General features: G+C 41.1%; 1 protein-coding gene across 2 annotated transcripts in view; it reads right to left on the bottom strand.

Annotated features, from left to right (window-relative positions):
• Fnip1 (folliculin interacting protein 1) overlaps positions 1-13,957 on the bottom strand; it is a 71,971-nt gene extending 58,014 nt beyond the window's left edge. For both annotated transcript variants that reach the window (XM_051168143.1, XM_051168144.1), the window contains exon 1: positions 13,772-13,957. In XM_051168143.1, coding sequence (XP_051024100.1) covers positions 13,772-13,863 — 92 coding nt within the window. In that variant the 5' untranslated portion in view covers positions 13,864-13,957. The remainder of the gene's footprint in view (positions 1-13,771) is intronic.
• Between the last annotated feature and the right edge of the window lie 5,881 nt (positions 13,958-19,838).

The raw sequence follows: 19,838 nt of genomic DNA, 5'->3' as shown, positions 1-19,838 counted from the left end.
AATATTATTTATGGACATATTTCAAAATTTAAATAACATTTTGGGAATTTTCCTGTATATATCACTTGTAGAAGAAAGACCTTAAATGCACCTAACTTTGTTTTCTTCATACACAAAACAGACCTAACACTACTTATTTTATAGAAACCACCGAGAAGTCAAATGTGCAAACAGACAAATAAAATCCACGACTGTTACTAGAGTGGTATCTCAAAACCACCTTGGAGACCTACAAACCAAAACAGTCACATGCCCAAAAGACTGCCCTAGCGGACCAAGATGAATTCCGATAGGATAATCTGAAGGATTTGTGAAGAGGTTCACAGTAATTCACTCCAGGATGAAGAGCACTATGCACTCTTTTAAATTATACACAAAATCTCAGTCATTAGATACTAGATCCCTTGGAGCTGCAGATCTTGTTTTGAACCCTCTGAACCAGGTGACTTCAAGAGTTTTCAGTTTTATTTACAGCTAGGGTTTAGTTCCAAAACAAGCATTCTTATTTACTAAACATCTTATGTACAGAGCACTGGGCTTTGACTTCTAGAGTAAGAAAAAAAGAATCTCTTAATTTCTCCATTTTAAAGTTGTGTGTAATCATATACTTCCCTCAAGTATAGAATAACTTGGCAGTTTTATTAATGATTCCCTCTGTAAAGCCCTCAGAAAACTCCCTTAAACTATAACATATCAATTTAAGAGAGACATAGGTTTAAAAACTCTAAGAAAATATTAAAAGATAACATTTTCCCAAAAATGGTGCTGGATGCACAAGAATTAATTTTTATATATGAAATGCAAAAGAGTATTTTTCATGACTATTAAGAGGAAAGTAAAAGAAACATACATAAAGAATACATAATTTTAATTGCATCATATTTTTGAATAGATAAAATTAATCTACAGTGACTGAGAAAGCAGAACAGAGATTTTCTTGGGGGAAAATCAAAAGTGATTATTAACTACAAAGGAATAATGGGGGGGGGGCTTGGGAGGTAATCAATCCTGTCATGACTGCAGTCATTACACAGTTTTAAAATACATACTATGTTCACATGTATGTAGGAACTTAGCTCTTCATCTAGGGACAGGACCTTGTGAAATTTCCCTCCATGCTGGCATGTAGACTGGTATGGTCTTTGTAGGTCTTATGGAGTCAGTCAAATTGTTGAGTTCATGGAAGCAACATTCCTGTCCAGAAAAAACTATTGTGCACTAGCTGTTCTGTTCCTCAGGCTCTTAGTCTTTCCAACTCCTCTTCTGAGATGGTCCCTGAACCATAAGTGAGGGTGTGTGTTACAGATGTTCTCTTTGGGGCTGTGCACTTGTCCTGGCTAGTATTTTGTTAACTTGACACACATTAGTTACCTGGAAAGAGGACCCTCAACTGAGAAAAAGTCTCCATCAGATTGCCTGTAGGCAAGTCTGTGGGGACACTTTCTTGATTAAAAGTTGGCATGGAAGGGCTCTGCCTACTGAAGGTGGTATCACCCCTGAGATGGTGGTTCTGGATGGTATAAGAAAGCAGGATGAGCAAGCAGTGAGCAGTGTTTCTTCATGGCTTCTGCTTCAGTCCCTGACCTTCCGTGGAAGTATATGTGAAATAAACTCTTTCCTCCCTAAGTTATGGTCATAGTGGCTTATCTCAGCAATAGAAACCCTAAGACAGCACCTCACAGTCACTTACTCTCTACATTTTGACCAGTTGTGGATCTCTTCACTAATCTTCATTTGCTACACTTATCTATGAATATAAGAATGAGTATTTAGAAGGCAGCTGGAAACTACATTACTTTAGTAATAGGTAATAGTAGGCTCTCCTATAGTATCCTGTATCCTTTACAGCTACAGATTCGTGGCTAAGTTTATGATAACAGTCATGAGTTACCTCCAACTAAGTTGGGCTTTAGGTCCAATTAGACACGTGTTAGTTGCCCATAAGATATAAGTACTAGTTCTGTACCATTGGGAGTTTTCTCAGTGATCCAAGTCTCTTCATTGTGGAGATCATCATTCTGAGGCTTTACAGCGGGATAGGGCTGTTGACAACTTTTCTCCCTTGGCATCTTGCATAGTACTTTCTGACACTATGAGAGCTAGTTCCAGGTCAGTATCAGCTTGATTTCTCTAAGTCCTGTAACCAATGTGTATAGTGTCTTCAGCAACAGGTTCTTACCTTGGTGCTCTGGCAGGCAACCAAGAGCAATGGAAATAGACTACTGTTGTTTTGGAAGTATCTTAAACTCTTCTTGATCAACAGTTCCAAGAGAGATATCTCCTGTTTATCACTGCAGTTAGTCCATGACCCCTGGACAGCACGTTATCAAACTGACTGAGGTAACTGCTGGAGACTGAACTCAGGGTATGTGAGGCATTTGCCTTACCACTGACACATACCATCAGCTCCCTCAGTATACTGATAAGATATAATGGCTCCCAGAGATCTACTATAGTGTAAAATTAAAATGGGACCAAAATAAGGTAGCAGTCATAAAATGAGAAGCCAAGGCTGCGTGTGGTGGTGCACACCTTTAATCCCAGCACTAGGGAGGCAGAGGCAGGTAGATCTCTGTGAGTTCAAGGCCAGCCTGGTTTACACAGTGAGTTCCATACAGCCAGGGCTACACAGAGAAACCTTGTCTTAACACCCTCCCCACAAAAAAAGAGAAAGAGAAAAGCCAAATTTCTATTTCTTATAGAAAAGTATATAAATTCAAAGCATCTCCTGGCCAGTCTGTCACAGAAGAAAGTAAGTCATCCCCCAAGTCATTACAGCCATTTAGCTGGCTTCTGTGACTCTAGAGACAATGACTCTCCCTTTTTCTCTGAAATCTTTACAACCTAGAAATCACATTGTTATGTGTTCCTGTCAACATTGTTCACATACATCTGCTGGTCACAAAATGAAAGCTTCTTTACTACAATGCACACAGGGGAGTGTGCGTGGGAATAAACTAGCCAGAACAGGACAAAAGACAGGAGGGAGGGAGAAGGGGATGAGGAAGAAAAGAAACTAAACAAGAGCTCCACACAAAGTTTCCTTCCAACCTAATGTCTACTGTGGGCCCTGCTGCTCTCTAAGGCAACTTCCTTCACAAAGATGCTAGGGATTGGACTGTTTCCACAGGTGATGATGGCATGAAGAACTCACACTACCCTGCCAATCTTAAGTCTAGGCACAAAACAAGTGAATACTATTTACAGCCACAATGGTACTGTGACAGTGTCTGAGAGTTGGAAAATACAGAAATGTATATGAAATTCCTGCAAGAAACAATTGTCTTGGACATCTGGCCAATAGGATGTAAGCTTTTCCTACTTCACTAAACAAAGCCAGATCACTTCCCAAAGTGCTTGTACCAATTTATACTCCCATAAGGGATATTCAAGTGATCTTCCGCTTCACATTCTTATAAACAGCCAGTACTACTCCAAATGTTGGTCTTATATAATGTATCCAATGTTAAGAAAACATCCGTCTAAATTTGCTACAAGCTTTTTTTTTTCTTTTTACAACAAACAAAAGCTGAGTTTTATCAAATAGATAAATCTGTACCAATTGACTAATTATGTAGTCTTTCTCCTTTAATATACAACAATAATATATAGTTCAATATGCCAGGCATTGCTGAGAGGATGCTGGACAGATTAAATCCTTGTAACAAACTGATGAAGTATTATTTCACTTAACAGACTAAGAAACAGAGGCACAGACATTTAATTACTTGCCATAGGTTCAACCAACAAACACCCACACTGGCATTTAAAAATCAATCAGATTTTGTGATCTATATTTTAATTTTCTATATTGGTTCTTTCTCCTGTTGTTAGTAACACTGACTGAGTAAACTCTAAAGAGGAAGACTTATTTAAGTTCACAGTTCATGTAATGATAGGGTTCTTGTGGGCAGAGTCCCAAGGCAGTGCAGGGCAAGGGACAAGGGAGTACACATGTGTGTCTTCTTTGATCTTTTCTTTCTCTCCTTAGAATGTAGCCTCCAGTCTGATGCTCTTATCTACCATCCTAATCACCTTGAGACCACACCTCTAAAACCACAGTTAGGTTAAATTTCTATTCTTATAATATGTCAAAATAGAGATTAAACTCCAGCATGCATTTCAGAAGGGACAAGCCACGTCCCACCCATGGTATGTGTGCACTTGTGCTTTCTCTTTCCTCCTCTCCTCCCTTCCCCCCTACCCCTTTCTCCTCCTCCCCCATCTCTCTCCTGGTACCTGTTAGGCCATCAGTTCCCAATCTCTGGGTTGTGACCCCTTTTTGGGGGGCGGGTAGAATGACCCTTTCACAGGGGTTGCCTAGGACCACCAGAAGACACAGATATTTACATTAAACTTCATAGCAGTAGCAAAGGTAGGGTTATGAAGTAGCAATGAAAATAATTTTATGCTTGGGAGTCACCACAACATGAAGTACTATATTAAAGGGTCGCAGCATTGGGACAGTTGAGAACTACTGTGTTAGGACTAAGAAAATTATCAAATTTCTGAATGCTTCTGATGAGCACCCTCAATGACACTATTACTTAGTTTGTTTAGTTGTCTTGAGTAGTAAGTGAGTACAACTCTCTATGGTCCTTAACATTCTGCCTGGCACATATGTACTAAATGAGTATTACAAATAGTGACACCAGAGGCTGGAGAGATGGTGCAGCAGTTCAGAGCATATACTGTTCTCCAGGAGACCTGAATTTGGTTCCCAGTACTCACATTAAGTAGCTACCAACTACCTGTAGCTGGAGCTCCACTCATGTGTGCATATCCCATCCCTAATATACTTGATTAAAAAGAATTAAAAATTTTGAATTTTAACAATATTCTCCTATTGCTTTATCTATAGAAAAGTTTCGTTTAAAATGATTATTTATCTAAGTTTCATCTTTTTGGGGGAGGGTAGGCTCATCTATTTCAAATAAATCATTTTCAGTTTCTTTTGTTTTTCCTTTTAATTCTCTCCTATGCAATCATCCCTAGTTTATTAATTTGACTCTTACAGCTTTCCTAATTCTATTTTCTTTGGATTTATTTTTCTAATGGCATTAAGTAGATCATTCAATTCATATATGGACATTATATCTAATAAATGGCTTTTATTTAAGAGTTTTGTTACTTTTTGGGTTTTCAGACTGGACACCATCATGCCCAGCTCTAAAATAATTTGTAGTCTCCAATTTTTTTGCTACATCATCATCAACAAGTAGAAGAAATATGTCAAAATCACCTATCATAGAAACAGACTTGTTGTTTTATGCATTTTTGCTTTATATATTTCTATTTTATTTATTTTAGTTCTTTTGTTTTGTTTTTAGATAAATTCTCTCTATGTAACCCTGGCAGTTCTGGAACTCAGAGAGATCATCTTGCCTCTGCCTCCAGAGGGCTGAGAGTGCTAGGATTAAGATATGGACCACCACACCAGGCTGTTTTGTATAGTTCTAAAACATAACTGACTAGCAAATAAAACTGTATTTATCATAATTAAATTTTTTTTTTAAGTTTTTCGAGACAGGGTTTTTCTGTGTAGCCTTGGCTGTCCTGGACTCACTTTGTAGACCAGGCTGGCCTCAAACTCACAGCGAGCCACCTGCCTCTGCCTCCCCAGTGGTGGGATTAAAAGTGTGTGCCACCACACCCGGCACCATAAGTAATTTTTTAAGTTCCATTTTACATGCTGCAACTAAAGCTATACCAGCTTTCCTTTTGTTGTTTATATATTTTTTCTTAATTCTTTGTTTCTAATCTTTCAGAACTTACGTTGTTATCTTGCAAGTGTTTGTAGGTATCCTATATTACTGTGTATGGCTAACAGTATACTGTCATAGAAGATTTAACTTATAACTCTGCTACAGCTTTCTTTGGAGATAGGGATGTCTGCATGCTAAGATTATTATAGGTGTTAACATGTCCAATATAACTTTAAAAAAACCTGTGAATCTATCAAAATGTTCACAAACTGGACTGATAGCTCAGTGGTAGGTACAGTGCCTACCTACTCTGTATTGAGGTGTTCAATTCCCAGCACTGCAAAAATAAATGTAAACAAACAAGTAAGCTATAGGGAGTGACTCAATCTACCCACACTACCACTCCTCTTTTTGGATTTCCAGGCATGGTTTAGTGGTGCGAGACTCTACAGCATTAGCGAACTAAATTTAAAAAAAAAAAAAAAAAAAAAAGATGCATTGCTGTTAGGTGTCTACTGTCAAGTTTGTCGTCTTCATCTTGTTTTAGGCTCAACCTTCACAAAGAACAGATATGTATCTGCTTTACAAATTATCAAATATCACACTTAAGGTCATCAAGGATTTCAAAGAAAGGGGCTTGTAAACACAGACCTTTGGAAATTAAAAATACGACAGTTGAAATTAAAATATAGTTGCATAATTCACTACAAAATAATATTCATGAAATATTCTAGAAGTACAATATAAAGCTGATCTCATAGAAATTGGGAAGAAGGCCAGGCAGTACTGGCACAGGCCTTTAATCCCAGCATTCAGGAGGCAGAAGCAGGTGGATCCAGACCAGCCTGGTCTACAGAGCAAGTTCCAGGACAACCAAGGATACACAGAGAAACCCTGTCTCCTAAAGCCAAAAAGGAAGGAAGGAAAGAAGGAGGGAGGGAGGGACGGAAGGAAAGAAATTAATTGGGGGAGGGGAAGGAACCAAGAACCCCAAAGGCTCAAAAAAGAAAGCTCTCCTTAAAATCTTACTAACAAAGTCTAAAAACGTGACAGAATTGGGAAACCGATGTAAGAACATTTCCTAGAATTAAATGCCTCTAGACTAAAAGGATGGGCATCAGCACATTAATTGGTAAAAACCCTCAAACAAAACCCAAGTCATATTATTCTGAATTATCAGAAGGAAATTTCAAGAAAATCCTGTGTCTTTTGTGACTTCTCAGCTACAATATTGGAAGCCATAAGACACTAATGTCTTTGAATTTCTAAGCTAAAATGATTTCTATTTAAAGTTGTGTGTTGTGGTATGTGCTGTGTGTGTGTGTGTGTGTGTGTGTGTGTGTGTGTTTCAGCCAGAAGTTGGCTCTGGGCGTCTTCCTTCCTAGGTGTCAATAGGTCTTTGAACCTGAAACTCACTGGTTCTGCTTCACCCAGGAATCTTCCTGTCACCATCTCCCCAATGATGGGATTACAAACAAGTGCCACTGAGTCCAAATTTTTTACATGGGTGTTGGGTGGACATGAACTCAGATCCTCATGGTTATATGACAGGCACTTTACTGAGAGAACCATCTCCATAGCCCTTCACTCTAGAATTCTGTAACTATGAGACTGCCAAGCAAGCATCAAAGTAAGATTAAAAACAAGTTGCAAACTGTGTGAAGAGGCTACATTTGATTCACCTCACTAATTTTGCAAGCTACATTTCCCTTATATTAATGGAAATCTTTATAAAGTATAGTTTATAAAGAGATAGAAGAACAGACCAACAAACTTAAAAGTCACATCCTCCAAATACAGCATCAACTGTATAAACTGAGTTCATTATCCCATTTACAAATTTTGACTCCAACCCTGTCACTCCAACCACTAAATTAGAGAGGTAGGAGAAGCATATGAAACAGCCAACCACATTTGGAATGGCTTGGAATAGAATGCTACTGTGTCAAAGGATACTCTGTATTAGGCTGTGTGTACAAGGAAACAGGTCCCTGGAGCTCTCTCTGGAGGTGTCCTTCCAGCTCCTCAAGAGGCTCACTTGACAATCATACAAGGCCTAAGGGTCTTGTATGTTCAAACAGGGAGAAAACATATCAAAACCTGCGTTTTTAAACTCTAAATTACCAAAAAAGAGAGAACTAGTTCATTAATTCATTTTTATTCAGTCAGCAATACTCAATGTCAGGGATGATATCAGAAAATAGACTATTAGATTACTCTAATTGTCATGAGGGATACAGTAGAAAGTATAATAATCTATTCTGGGAAATGGGACCATCCTTAAAATCTTTTTTAAAAAATGAAAATTGGCAAACAATGTCAAAGAAAAACTTGCTTACATTATTTATTAAATATTATCAAGCAAATAAATAAGAATAATTTTAACTAAATTAGAACTTTTTCAATTTTATAATTTAAAATATTTTTCTTTTCTTAATAACTTATTTATAGTTTGAGAATTTCATTTATACATGTACTTCAATAGTTACTTTTTTCATTCATTATTTAGTGACTATCCTCTTGAGTCAGACACCAGAAGAACAACAGTAAACCAATTAGAGGTGATGTCCTTATAGAAACTCAAAATCAAGTGAGGATATGGACACCAATGATGTAAACAAAAGTAAACCAATTATAGGTGACGCCCTTACAGAAACTCAAAATCAAGGGAGGATATAGACATCACAAGACGGTAACAGCCAAGGACTAGGGATGTGGCTCCATGGTAGAGCACTTGCCTAACATATATGAGGGCTTGGGATCCATCTCCAGCAAATAAAGAAAAACAAAAGGAAAACGGAGAAATACAAGTTCTATTATACTTTTTGGGTTTTTTATTTTGAAACTGGGTTTTACTATGTAGCCTTGGCTGGCCTAGAACTCAAAATGTAGACCAGCCAGGCCTCAAATTAGCAGCAATCCCCTTGTTTCTGCCTCTTGAATGATTTTGGTTATAGGTATGGATCACTATGCCCTGTTCTACTGATGCTTTAAAGGAAAATATGATGGCCAGGAGATGACTCAGCTGGTACAGTGTCTTTTGTCCATGTATAAGGACCTCAGTTCAACCCCTACCACCCAGGTAAAAAGCTGGAGGCTGCAGCATTCACTTGTAACCTCAGTGTTGGGGGAGAGCGGGAGACATTCAGAAGGCTATGGCAAAAGGATTATTAAGGCATCTTCCAGGCCAGCATGTTTCAAAACAAACAAAACAAAAAGCAAACCTTATTACTCTGCTGTTGCTCTGGTAAAATACCATGACAAGGCATACACTTATAGAAAAAAGAGTTTATATTTACTGTTCCATAGAGTTAGGAGGCCATCATGACAGGGAAGCATGGCAATAAGCTGCAGGCACGGCAGCAGAGGTAGGAAACTTAAATATCACCTCTTTAACAACAAGCACAAAGCAGAGAGAGGCAACCAAAAGTGCGTACCAGGCCTTGAAACTCTCAAAGCCAGCCTCCAGTGATGTACTTCCTCCAGAAGGCCTTCTTAAACTTCCCCAAACAGCATCAGTGCCTAGAGACCAACTGTTCAAATACCAGAGCCTCAGGAGGACATTTCTCAGTCAAAGCACTAAAACCCCCAAATCAAACAACAAAAAGAGTAGCATGGGAAAAGGAAGAAAGGAGAGGTACGGGGAGGGAGGAATCTGGGAAATGAGTGTTTGGGGAGTTCTAACATTTGAGTGTGTACTACTGATGTACTCCTCTAAACAACTCTAAGAAGGTGTGTGCTACAGATGCCTACACTCTCCACTGTCCCAGGCCCAGTCTCAGCTACACTGGTGTGAGACCTGATCATATTACTAGGGTCAGGTATACTACCACCATCAGCATCAGCTCCTGCCTCTAGGTTCCTGTCCAGCTTTCGTTTGATGATGAACTGTGATGTGGATGATAGCCAAACAAACCCTTTCCTTTCCAAGTTGCTTTGCTCATGGTGTTTCGTCCCAGCAATAGCAACCCTAACTAAAACACTAATTTATGAAAATAACAAAACCACAGAAAACTCTTTTGAATAATTATTTCTTACAAACATTTAAAACAACCTTCTTCATCAAATTAGTTTTTTAAGAAAAAATACCTAAAGCAACCTTTCTCACAACCTGTTAATAGGTTTACATACAATTTTTTACTTCCACTTTAAAATGCCCAATGGAAAGAAAACAAAGCAGAAACTTTTTGACAGCATGTTCCTTCTCAAATTCTTCAGATTACCATTTCAATTCTATAATGACTGTTGGACATGGTGGCATAGGCCTGTGATCCCACTGGATGAAGGCAGGATGACACTAAGCCACATAGTCAGTTCACAGACAGCTTGAAAAACATGTTGAAACCTCATCATCTCAAAAAGGAAAAAAAAAAAATCAATTCTACAAACTACTGAAAAAGATCCTAAGGTGTCTTCCAAACTCATCTCCAGATCCAGAAACAAATGAGGCATGCCCACAGGAGTCTGTTCAGTAGGGACAGCCCTAAGAGTGAACAACAGAAAGACAGCAATTCCTGGCCAGCTTTTTCTAATGAGATAACTATGAAAGAATACAGAAATGTATTTATAGCTTTGTTAAAAGTATCTCTTATAATGAAGTCCTGCTGTGGGTAACTACTACTAGGTCTTGTACACTACTTGCTCTAGGAAATGCCTCTTAGAAATAGATAGTTGCCAATATATGTGCCTTTGTGTGATTTAACAATTTAAGGGGCTGGAGAGATTGTTTTCCAGAGAACTCAGGTTTGATTCCCAGCACCTACACAACAGCTAACAACTATCTGTAACTCTAGTTCTGTGGGATCCATGTCATTTTCAGAGGACACTGAATGCACATGGCACATATACATGTAGGCAAAACACCCATTTTATAAAAAGTGATTTAACAATAAAGGCTGACTAGCATGTAAACACACATGTGCTTGTGCATACACACACATTTTGGCCAGTTTAAGTTGACTAGTGCGCGCACGCGCACACACACACACTTTCAATGACTCCAAACTCTGGTCACGTAAAAAAAAATGTTGGACAACACTTTAGGTAAATGCAAATTAAAACAAGTTGATATTAGTATATACCCTATAATAGCTAAAACCAAAAGATTAAAAAATTATTAGGGGCCAGCAAAATGGCTCAGAGGCTAAATGTACTTCAACAAGCCTAGAGATATGAGTTCCATGAAAAGAACAGAGAAAACCTGGCCGGGCGTGGTGGTGCATGCCTTTAATCCCAGCACTCGGGAGGCAGAGGCAGGCGGATCACTGTGAGTTCTAGGCCAGCCTGGTCTACAAAGCGAGTCCAGGACAACCAAGGCTACACAGAGAAACCCTGTCTCGGGGGGGGGGTAGACAGAGAAAACCAAATCCACAGTTTTGTCCTCTGACCTTCTCAGATGCAATGTGGCACATGGTACATGTATGCCCCTCATACATATCACACACATAGCAATAAATTAAAATTGAAATTTTAATTGTTTTAGATAGTTGTTTCTTACCACAATAAAAAGTATTCATTTTAAAAGGATAATTCAAATTACTGAAGAAATTGGCAGCAAAAGAGACCCTAATATATTGCTACTAAGACTATACAACAAGTATTTTTAGAGATGTTTGGGAACTTCAACTTTTTAAAACGTTAAGTAAAACTTTACACATGAGCCAACAACTCCACTGCTCAGTACCTATACCCAGAAGAAAACAGAAATTATTTCTAATTAAAGATTCATAAACAAATATTCACAGTGGAATTGTTCAAATATCCTCTAGGTAATGAGTGAATAAACAAGTTGTGAGGCTGGAGAGATGATCAGCAAGTGTGAGGACTGGGATTCCAGATCCTCAGAAACCCACAGGAATGCCAGGTGGGCATTACCTGTCACCTGTTAGTTCAGCTCCTGTAAGTAGAACGAGAGGATCGGCAGAGCAAGCTGACAGGCAAGACCCATAACATAGGGAAGCTCTGGGCTTGACTAAGAGACTCTGCTGTAGTAAGATAAAAGGTCAATGCAAGAGGATTCTCAACATCAAATTCAGCAACCACACACATGCAAAAGTACAAACACACACACAGAGGGAGGGAGGGAGGGAAGGAACAAAAATTGTGCTATATCCATACAATGGAACATCTACTTAAAAGGATTACTGGAACTACTAAAAAGTTAACATCAAAGATACATCTCAAAAATCATCATTCTAGGTGAAAAGAGGCCAGACATGTGGCTATGTAAGTTGTAATTACATTTATATGAAATGTAATGACAGAACCCAGCCCAAATTTTGCTTGGGTGAAGGACTGAGGAGAGGCGGTGAAATTTTAGGTTGATGGAAGGATTGTAAAGGTTTAGTGGAGTGCTGAGTACAAACTCCATACATTTATCAACAGCACTCAGAGGAGGACTGTACCCTTACATATATTCATATTTTATTGTACTTAAATTATAAATCAAGTAAGTGTTTTTAAAACTGGATTAATTAGCTCTCAAGTCACTGGGTGTGTGATCCATAATTTTCATTTTCTCACATTACACTTGTACACGTCTTGTTTTTATAGCAAGCTTTCCTGTTGACCAGCAGGTATTGGGCTTCCATACTGGAAAAAGGATTAGGAAGTTATCTACATTGCTACTTGCTCTATCTCACAAGGTTACTGTGAAACATTGAATGAGATAACTGATGAGAAAGTTCTTTGGCAGTAGTAAAGTCTTACACAATCATATAGAACACTTATTCAAAAAGTAGATTTTATTCACACTAACGAACTGAGACTCTTCTAATCTTGGTTACTCAAAGTCATTCTTTGCACAGAAATAGAAACAGTTGTCTATTCAAATGTCATCTTTTAAATCTCTCACCAGAGTTTGCTTCCTGGGTCTCTTGATTTCCTAGGTGTCTTGGTGTATTATCTAGTGTTATCTACACTTTCGTTTTTCAAAGGGAAAACAAACGTCAGATGATCACGGCACAAGACATTTACTTCCCATTACGGAGACCCATTACAGAGAAAAGTCAACAACTTGAAAACTCTTCTTTAAGCATGTTTCCAAAAGAATAACAACTGATCTTTTTATTGTTTTAAATGTCAGTTAAACTACTTGCCATTTAATATTCAATTCTACACAGTTTCCTGATGTGATCTGCACTATGGGCAGGGTCGATAATTTCAAGAATAATAAAACCTACAAAACATCTTATTACACTTGAGCTTGCTGCAAAATTCGACACTGTTTCCCTTTACTACTACTACTGTACAGCTGAGTTCTCTGCTTTACTGCCAAGTTTGTGTGATATGTGACATTTGGCCTAGTTACATGTGTAAGTTTCCACAGCGCATTATGGAAGACACAACAGTATCTTCTTCAAATACAATTCCACGGCTCAAGTTAACCGTTGAGGCAAGCTTCTATAAAATCTAACAATTCTAAAAAGTTACTGTACCAGCAACAGGTACTGCAGTCAGGCAGAAACAAAGCCTGCAATACACCCACCCCACCCCTACCCCCGAAACACACACACACACACACACACACACACACAGAGAGAGAGAGAGAGCTACCGTTTTTCCTTTTGCAAGGGACTCCTTTTCAGTAACTGCTGTAAGGGGAAAGAAAATTCGACAGCTAGTTCTAACGCGGAGAACGGTCAGTAGTAACCTTAACCACTTCGGTTTCGCATTTCTCCTTCGATAACACTAAGGTCGCCCGGCCCGATAACTGCACGGCTCCAATTTTAGTTTCCAAGAAGGCTGACAGAGCGGCAGCCTGCCCACTCGCTCGCTCCTCCAGCCTCCCCGGCGCTCCGCAGGTTGGCTGGCCGCGGGGCTGTCTGCACAAAGCCAAGCGAGGGATCCCAGGGAGACAGCAGCTCCCGGGCCGGCCCCGGAGGCCTGCGGTGAGGTCGCAGCCCCGCCAGCGTGCAGACCGCCCAGCCTCCCGAGGCCGCGGTGCTGGGGCGCGGGGACGCGGCGCGTGGCGCGGGCGGGACGTAAACAGCCGAGCGAGGAGGGCACGAGACCGCACGCCCCGCCCGAGGCCGCGCGCGACCCCTCGGGGGCCCGCGACGCCCTACCTGAACGCGCTGTCCGGGTCGCGGGCGTCTCGGCCCGGCGCGCCCAACCCGCTCCGCTTGCTGAAAAGCTTCTGGAAGAGGGTGGGGGCCATGCTGGTCGCCGCCAGACCGGGGTCGCTTGGCTGGGAGCTCGCCGGAGGCCCCCCGCTCCTACCGCCACCCCGCCACCCCCATGGGCGCCTCAGTCATATGACAGAAATTAGTCACTTCAAACGGCCACGGCGCGCGGGGCGGAGCGCCAGACTGAGGTCCCGGCGATTGGCTGGCGGCGAGCCGCGTCACGTGGCAGCAAGCTGAGTGGGGGGCGGGGGTGGGAAGGCGGAGCCGCCTGCCATTGGCTGGCCCACGGGTCTGTCACGCGGCCTCTCACGGGGCGGGGCGTCCGAGGGCGCGCGCGGCTGGGCAGCAGGACAGATTACGCCCCCCCACAGCACCCCAGTACCCAGGCCCTCCTGTCCCTCCCAGGCTGCTAGGGCTCTGGGTTGAGACCTCAGTCTGTGACTTGAGGCAAGGTTTTCATTGACACCGCATTTAGTCTCCAGGAAGATCTAACGACTGCAGACTGGAGCCACTCAGGCTCCATCTCCGTGGCAACCAACAAAATCACAAGCAAAACCAAAGGAGGCAAGCAGCCGTAAAAGAAGGCATCTACCTAAAAATATCTCACCCTTTATGCTAAGTATATAGAATTTGAAAGACTGTGGTTAGAGGCTCCTTTGTCGATGGCTTCTTTAGCATGCTGGAGGCCCTGGGCTTGATCCTCATCACCAAATAAGAATTTCAGCAAAATGTCTAAGGGAGGCAGGAATCAGAGCTTTGACAAAATAAAGCTGGTTCTTACTATCTAGGTATGACAAAAGGAAGGGCTGCGGCATTGTAACCAAATGACAAGACTGCTCCCAAAAAGGAAGATACGGCTCATAAGCGTCCACCCAGTCTTACCAAAACACTAGGGTTCAGATCACATTCGTCATCCATTTGCCAGGATGAGGGATTTTGTGCTGTGTGGAATGCAGTTCTTTGAGAAATGTGGATGTGTGGAAATACTGGCATGTGCTTGGAAGGCTAGATAAAGACGCTTGAGAATTTCATTTCACTAGACATAGGAGCCAAATCTTTAAGAAGTTACCAGAAGATCTGTAGTTAGAGTTTAAGAAAAATAAAAAAGCCGGGCGTGGTGGCACACACCTTTAATGGCAGCGCTCAGGAGGCAGAGGCAGGCGGATCTCTTGAGCTCGAGGCCAACCGTGGTCTGTCTACAAAGCGAGTCCAGGACAGCCAAGGCTACACAGAGAAACCCTGTCTCGAAAAACCAAAAAGTCTACGTCCATACCACCCTGAACACGCCCGATCACGGAAAAACCAAAACCAAAAAAAAAAAAAAAAACCAAAAAAAAAAAAAAAAAAAAAAAAAAAAAAAAAAAGGAAAAGAAAAAGAAGTAGTCCTAACATGAGAAAAAGAAAACTGGCAGAATATTTTTATATCGTTAATAATTTGTCAGTGGTTAGCATGTTAAGCTCTAATGTTACATGGTTTTTATACAGTTATTGAGACAGAGTCTCATGGTGGCCTGGAGCTCACCAAGTAGTCCAAGCTACCCCTTCTGTTTCATCCTCTTTGACAGCACTAGAGTTACAACCTTCGGTTCTTTTGCCCATCCTTTAAGTAGATTCTGGGAATGCAAGCACCTCATTCACAGAGCTACCTCCCCAGCCTCCAAAGCTGCTGCTGGAGGGGGAGGGGGAGTTATTTTGTTTTGGGTCTTGCTGTGTAGCCGGGAGGGTCTCCAGTTCTCTATCCTGTCTCCACTGCTCCAGTACACAAGACTAATTGTGTGCACAGGCACTAACTGTAGATGATTTAAAAATGAATTTGCACCAGGCAGTGGTGGCACACACCTTTAACCCCAGCCCTAGGGAGGCGGAAACCAGCCTGGAGTTCGAGATTAGCCTGGTCTACAGAGTGAGTTCCAGGACAACTAGGGCTGTCTGGAAAAGTAAAACAAAACAAAGATAAAAACAAAAAGGCAACAACAAAAAAGAATTTGTTCATTCCACAAATTTGAGTTCTGTTTACTGGGATCAACATTAAGCACACACACACAAAAAATTTTAAAGGCAAGAAACCAGTAAATGGGTGAGGTAATTTCAGATATGCTTAATGTTGTGAAATTAATTAACTAAACAGTAAAAGTATGTCACAGGAAGATCTTTCTGAGAATGTAGTGTGCCAGTTAGATTTTATTCATAGGTCCTTTGTAAATTGCTCCTTTCAAAAGTTACTGGGTGTGGCCCCCATGCTGGGTGGTTGCGGTACACAACTTTAATCCCAGCACTGGGGTAGGGTGGGGGAGGTGGGCAGGTGGATCTCTAGGAGTTTGAGGTTAGCCTGGTCTACAGACCAAGTTCCAGGACCGCCAGGGCTACACAAAGAGAAACCGTATTTAAAGACACACACACACACACACACACACACACACACACAAATGGCCACTATGGGTTCATATACTCGAATGCTCGGTTACCAGGGAGTAGGACTGTTTGAAAGGATTACAAGGATTAGGAGGTGTGGCCTTGTTAGAATAGGTGTGGCCTTGTTGGAGGAACTATGTCACTCAGGGTTTACTTTGAGGTTTCAAAAATCCTACACTACACCCAGCTTCAGCTTTCCCTCTCCACCTGAAGATCTGGATGTAGCTCTCAGCTACCTTTCCAGGACTATGCCTGCCATGCATGCCACCATGATCCCCACCATAATGATAATGGACTAAGCCTCTGAAACTCTCTTTTAAGAATTGTCATGGTCATGGTGTCTCTTCACAGCAATTGGACAGTGACTAAGACACTGGGCAATACACTTTCCAAATATGTTACCTCTACATTTCTGATAATCTTCTCAACTCTTCTGTCAAATACCAGGAGATCTTTAATATGAAAAACAAATTAACTATATTTTTTCTTTTTTTAAAAATATTTTATTTAATTTTAATTTATGTGCATTGGTGTAGGGGTGTCAGATCTTGGAGTTACAGACAGTTGTCAGCTGCCATGTGGGTGCTGGGAAAAGCAAGCAGTGCTCTTAACCACTGAGCCATCTTTCCAGCCCCGAACTATACGTTTTCAAGCAAAAAATTGTGACTTTTTTTTTTTTTCGAGACTGGGTTTTTCTGTGTAACCCTGGCTGTCCCAGACTCACTTTGTAGACCAGACCAGGCTGGCCTTGAACTCACAGTGATCTGTCTGCCTCTGTCTCCCTGAGTGCTGGGATTAAAGGCGTGCACCACTGTGCCTAGCTTGTGACATTTTTTTAATGTGAAAATACAGAAACAAAAACAAAAAACCATACACCTGATAAGTCAATATGTAAACTGTTCGCTGAAGTTTCTTGTTTTTCTACAAGTCAGGTGAATGTGAATAGAATCAGACTAAGCTTTCTACACGGGCCCAAAGACTCTTAAGGACAAGAGGTGTCCATTGCTGGCACAGAGATGAATCTTTCCAGGTTCCCTCAGAAGCAAGTTTCCGAATACAGTAACCCCATGTGCCTTCATCTTGGGAAAAAATTACTTCATGGGTGATCACAGATATTAATAGCAGGAGAAGCATTGCTGCTTGCATAAGAGATGCTTTATTTTAGTGCCCTCCAACCATGCAATTGCTTCACCGCTGCATTCTCAGCCTTCAAAGTACAGAGAAAACCAAACTAGTTTCCCCTATCCCTGTAACATAATACTAGAAAAGAGAATGAAAACATTGAAAAGATAAAAATTTATCATAAAACATGGCTATACATAAATTCTTTTGAGATCAGTATCAAGATATAGTTATGCTGTCGTTTAATGTGGGCAGTTCTCTCAGAGAAGCCCAAGTGTCTTTTAAGTAAGCTCTTCAAGTTTAGGGAATAGGCATGTAAGAAATAGGGGAAATATAACAGTTTTTATCTAGTCATTCATGCTATCTTACATAAATGTGGAACAGTGAATTAGAAGTATTAAATATAAGTCCTACAGTCTCACCCTAGAAGACTCACTCTTTCCTAAACTGTTCTCAGTACACCAGCTCCAAGACTTTGGCTCAGTGTGGTGGTGCATGCCTTTAACTTCAGCCCTCAGAGGCAGAGGCAGGTGGATCACTGTGAGTTTGAGACCAGCCTGGCCTACATAAGTAGTTCCAAGACTACTAGAGTCACATAGATACTTAAAAAGACTCAAAACGACAAGGAAAAAAAAATCACCCTCCTGTTGTGGAAGTTTTGGTTTCTTTAAAAATTCAGTTATGTTATGTAAATATGTTTTTCTTTTAATCCCAGGTGTGGGATATGGGGGCTGCTCCAGTTTGTCCACAGCCGATAACTGTCTTGTGAGAGGGTGTGGTGGTCTTTGTCAGCTGGGAATAGCCTCGTGTGGTGTGTGGTCTTTGCCAGTTGGAATAAACATGAAAGTACTGAGACAGAGAGAGAGAGAGGGAGGGAGGGAGGGGGGCTGCTGCTGAATTTGCTGTTGCTGGCTGGACACCCTGAGGATGGATGGGTGTTGGTACTGCCCCACAGAGCCCTAAACAGCAGGAAGTAGCCATGGAGAACTACATCCCTTCTCCCTAGTCACTTTTTTTTTCTATCCTGTCTGGTGCTGGGAGAGATGGAGTTGGAGAAGGGAGAGAGGCTTAGGAAGCCCAAATGGAGTAGGTTTTAACAATATGAAAGCCTACACCCTCCCGAAAATATAAATGAGAGAGGTAGTCTTCCACTGTACCTACCTGCTGTTTGCCTGACATAGGAAATGGACCACTCAAACCATAATTTCCTCCTTTAACCACCATGTTAATAAGCTTTGACTCAGTTGTGCTAAATTACTTTGAAAGAAAAATTTCACTGATTAACATCTCAGAGTGATCAGTCCATTTACACAGGAAAATGGCAGTGATTTGAAGTAACAGAAGGAATACCATTGGTTTCTTTGCGAACATCCCTGATGTCTTTCCTGACTTAGCCTGTTTGAGGCACTGTAGATACAGTGTTGAAGGACAGAGTCCCCATTGGGAATTTACTTCTTATTGGGAGGAAACAAAATACCTGTAGATTGTGACAGGAGCAACAGCAGAAACCCATGACAGGAAGTAACTGAAGGGGACTAACATTAGATGGGGTGGTAGGGAAGGCCACTCCGAAAATGCAGGATTTGAGCTGGTGTGTGATGAATGTAGGAGGAAAAGAGGGTAAAGAACATTCTGAGAGAAAGAAGACAGCATACAGAGGCTCAACAGAAGCAGCTGGCTTGGTGTTTGAATAGAAGGGAAGCCAGAAGAAAGAGAGCAGACTCTTGGGAGAAACAATAGCTTGTATGGAGTTATACTAATACAATGGGCCAGATTGTATAAACCATAGTTCCTTGAAAATCATGGGAAGGAGGTTAAGAGTGACGGGAGTAGGCTGGCTGGTGTTGTAGTTTAGTGGTACAGCATTTGTCTAGCGTGTATGAGGTCACAAGTTCAATCCCTGGGACCACAAAAGAATAAATTGTAACTTTATGCAAATAGGCCTACTTAGACTCAGTGGATCACAAGAAAATAGGAAAAAAAAAAAAAAAACAATAACAAGCCGGGTGTGGTGGTGCACGCCTTTAATCCCAGCACTCGGGAGGCAGAGGCAGGCGGATCGCTGTGAGTTCGAGGCCAGCCTGGTCTACAAAGTGAGTCCAGGATGGCCAAGGCTACACAGAGAAACCCTGTCTCGGAAAAAAAAAAAAAAAACAATAACAAAAAGGCATGAAAACAGAAGAAAATTTTGGAAAGAAGTTCAGTTTGGGTGGGAGGGAATAAGAGTAATGGAAAATGAAAATGACTAACATGCATTAACATACATGTATGAAATTGTCAAAGACTGGAGAAATAAATGAGCTATGGGAGCTCTTAAGGTTAAAGTAGGAAAGGGATATGATCCTACTTATGAATTCAATCTGGCTATTATGTAGAAAAGTTACTATAGAAGAGAAAGAATGGAAGGAGGGCAATCAAATAGGTGGGTGCCTGTGTTGGGGAAGAACTGCTATTGTTTACTGGGGTTTTTTTG

This window comes from Acomys russatus, chromosome 25, assembly GCF_903995435.1.
Source record: "Acomys russatus chromosome 25, mAcoRus1.1, whole genome shotgun sequence".
NCBI classification, from domain to species: domain Eukaryota; kingdom Metazoa; phylum Chordata; class Mammalia; order Rodentia; family Muridae; genus Acomys; species Acomys russatus.
This window is presented reverse-complemented; position numbering and strand designations above follow the sequence as displayed.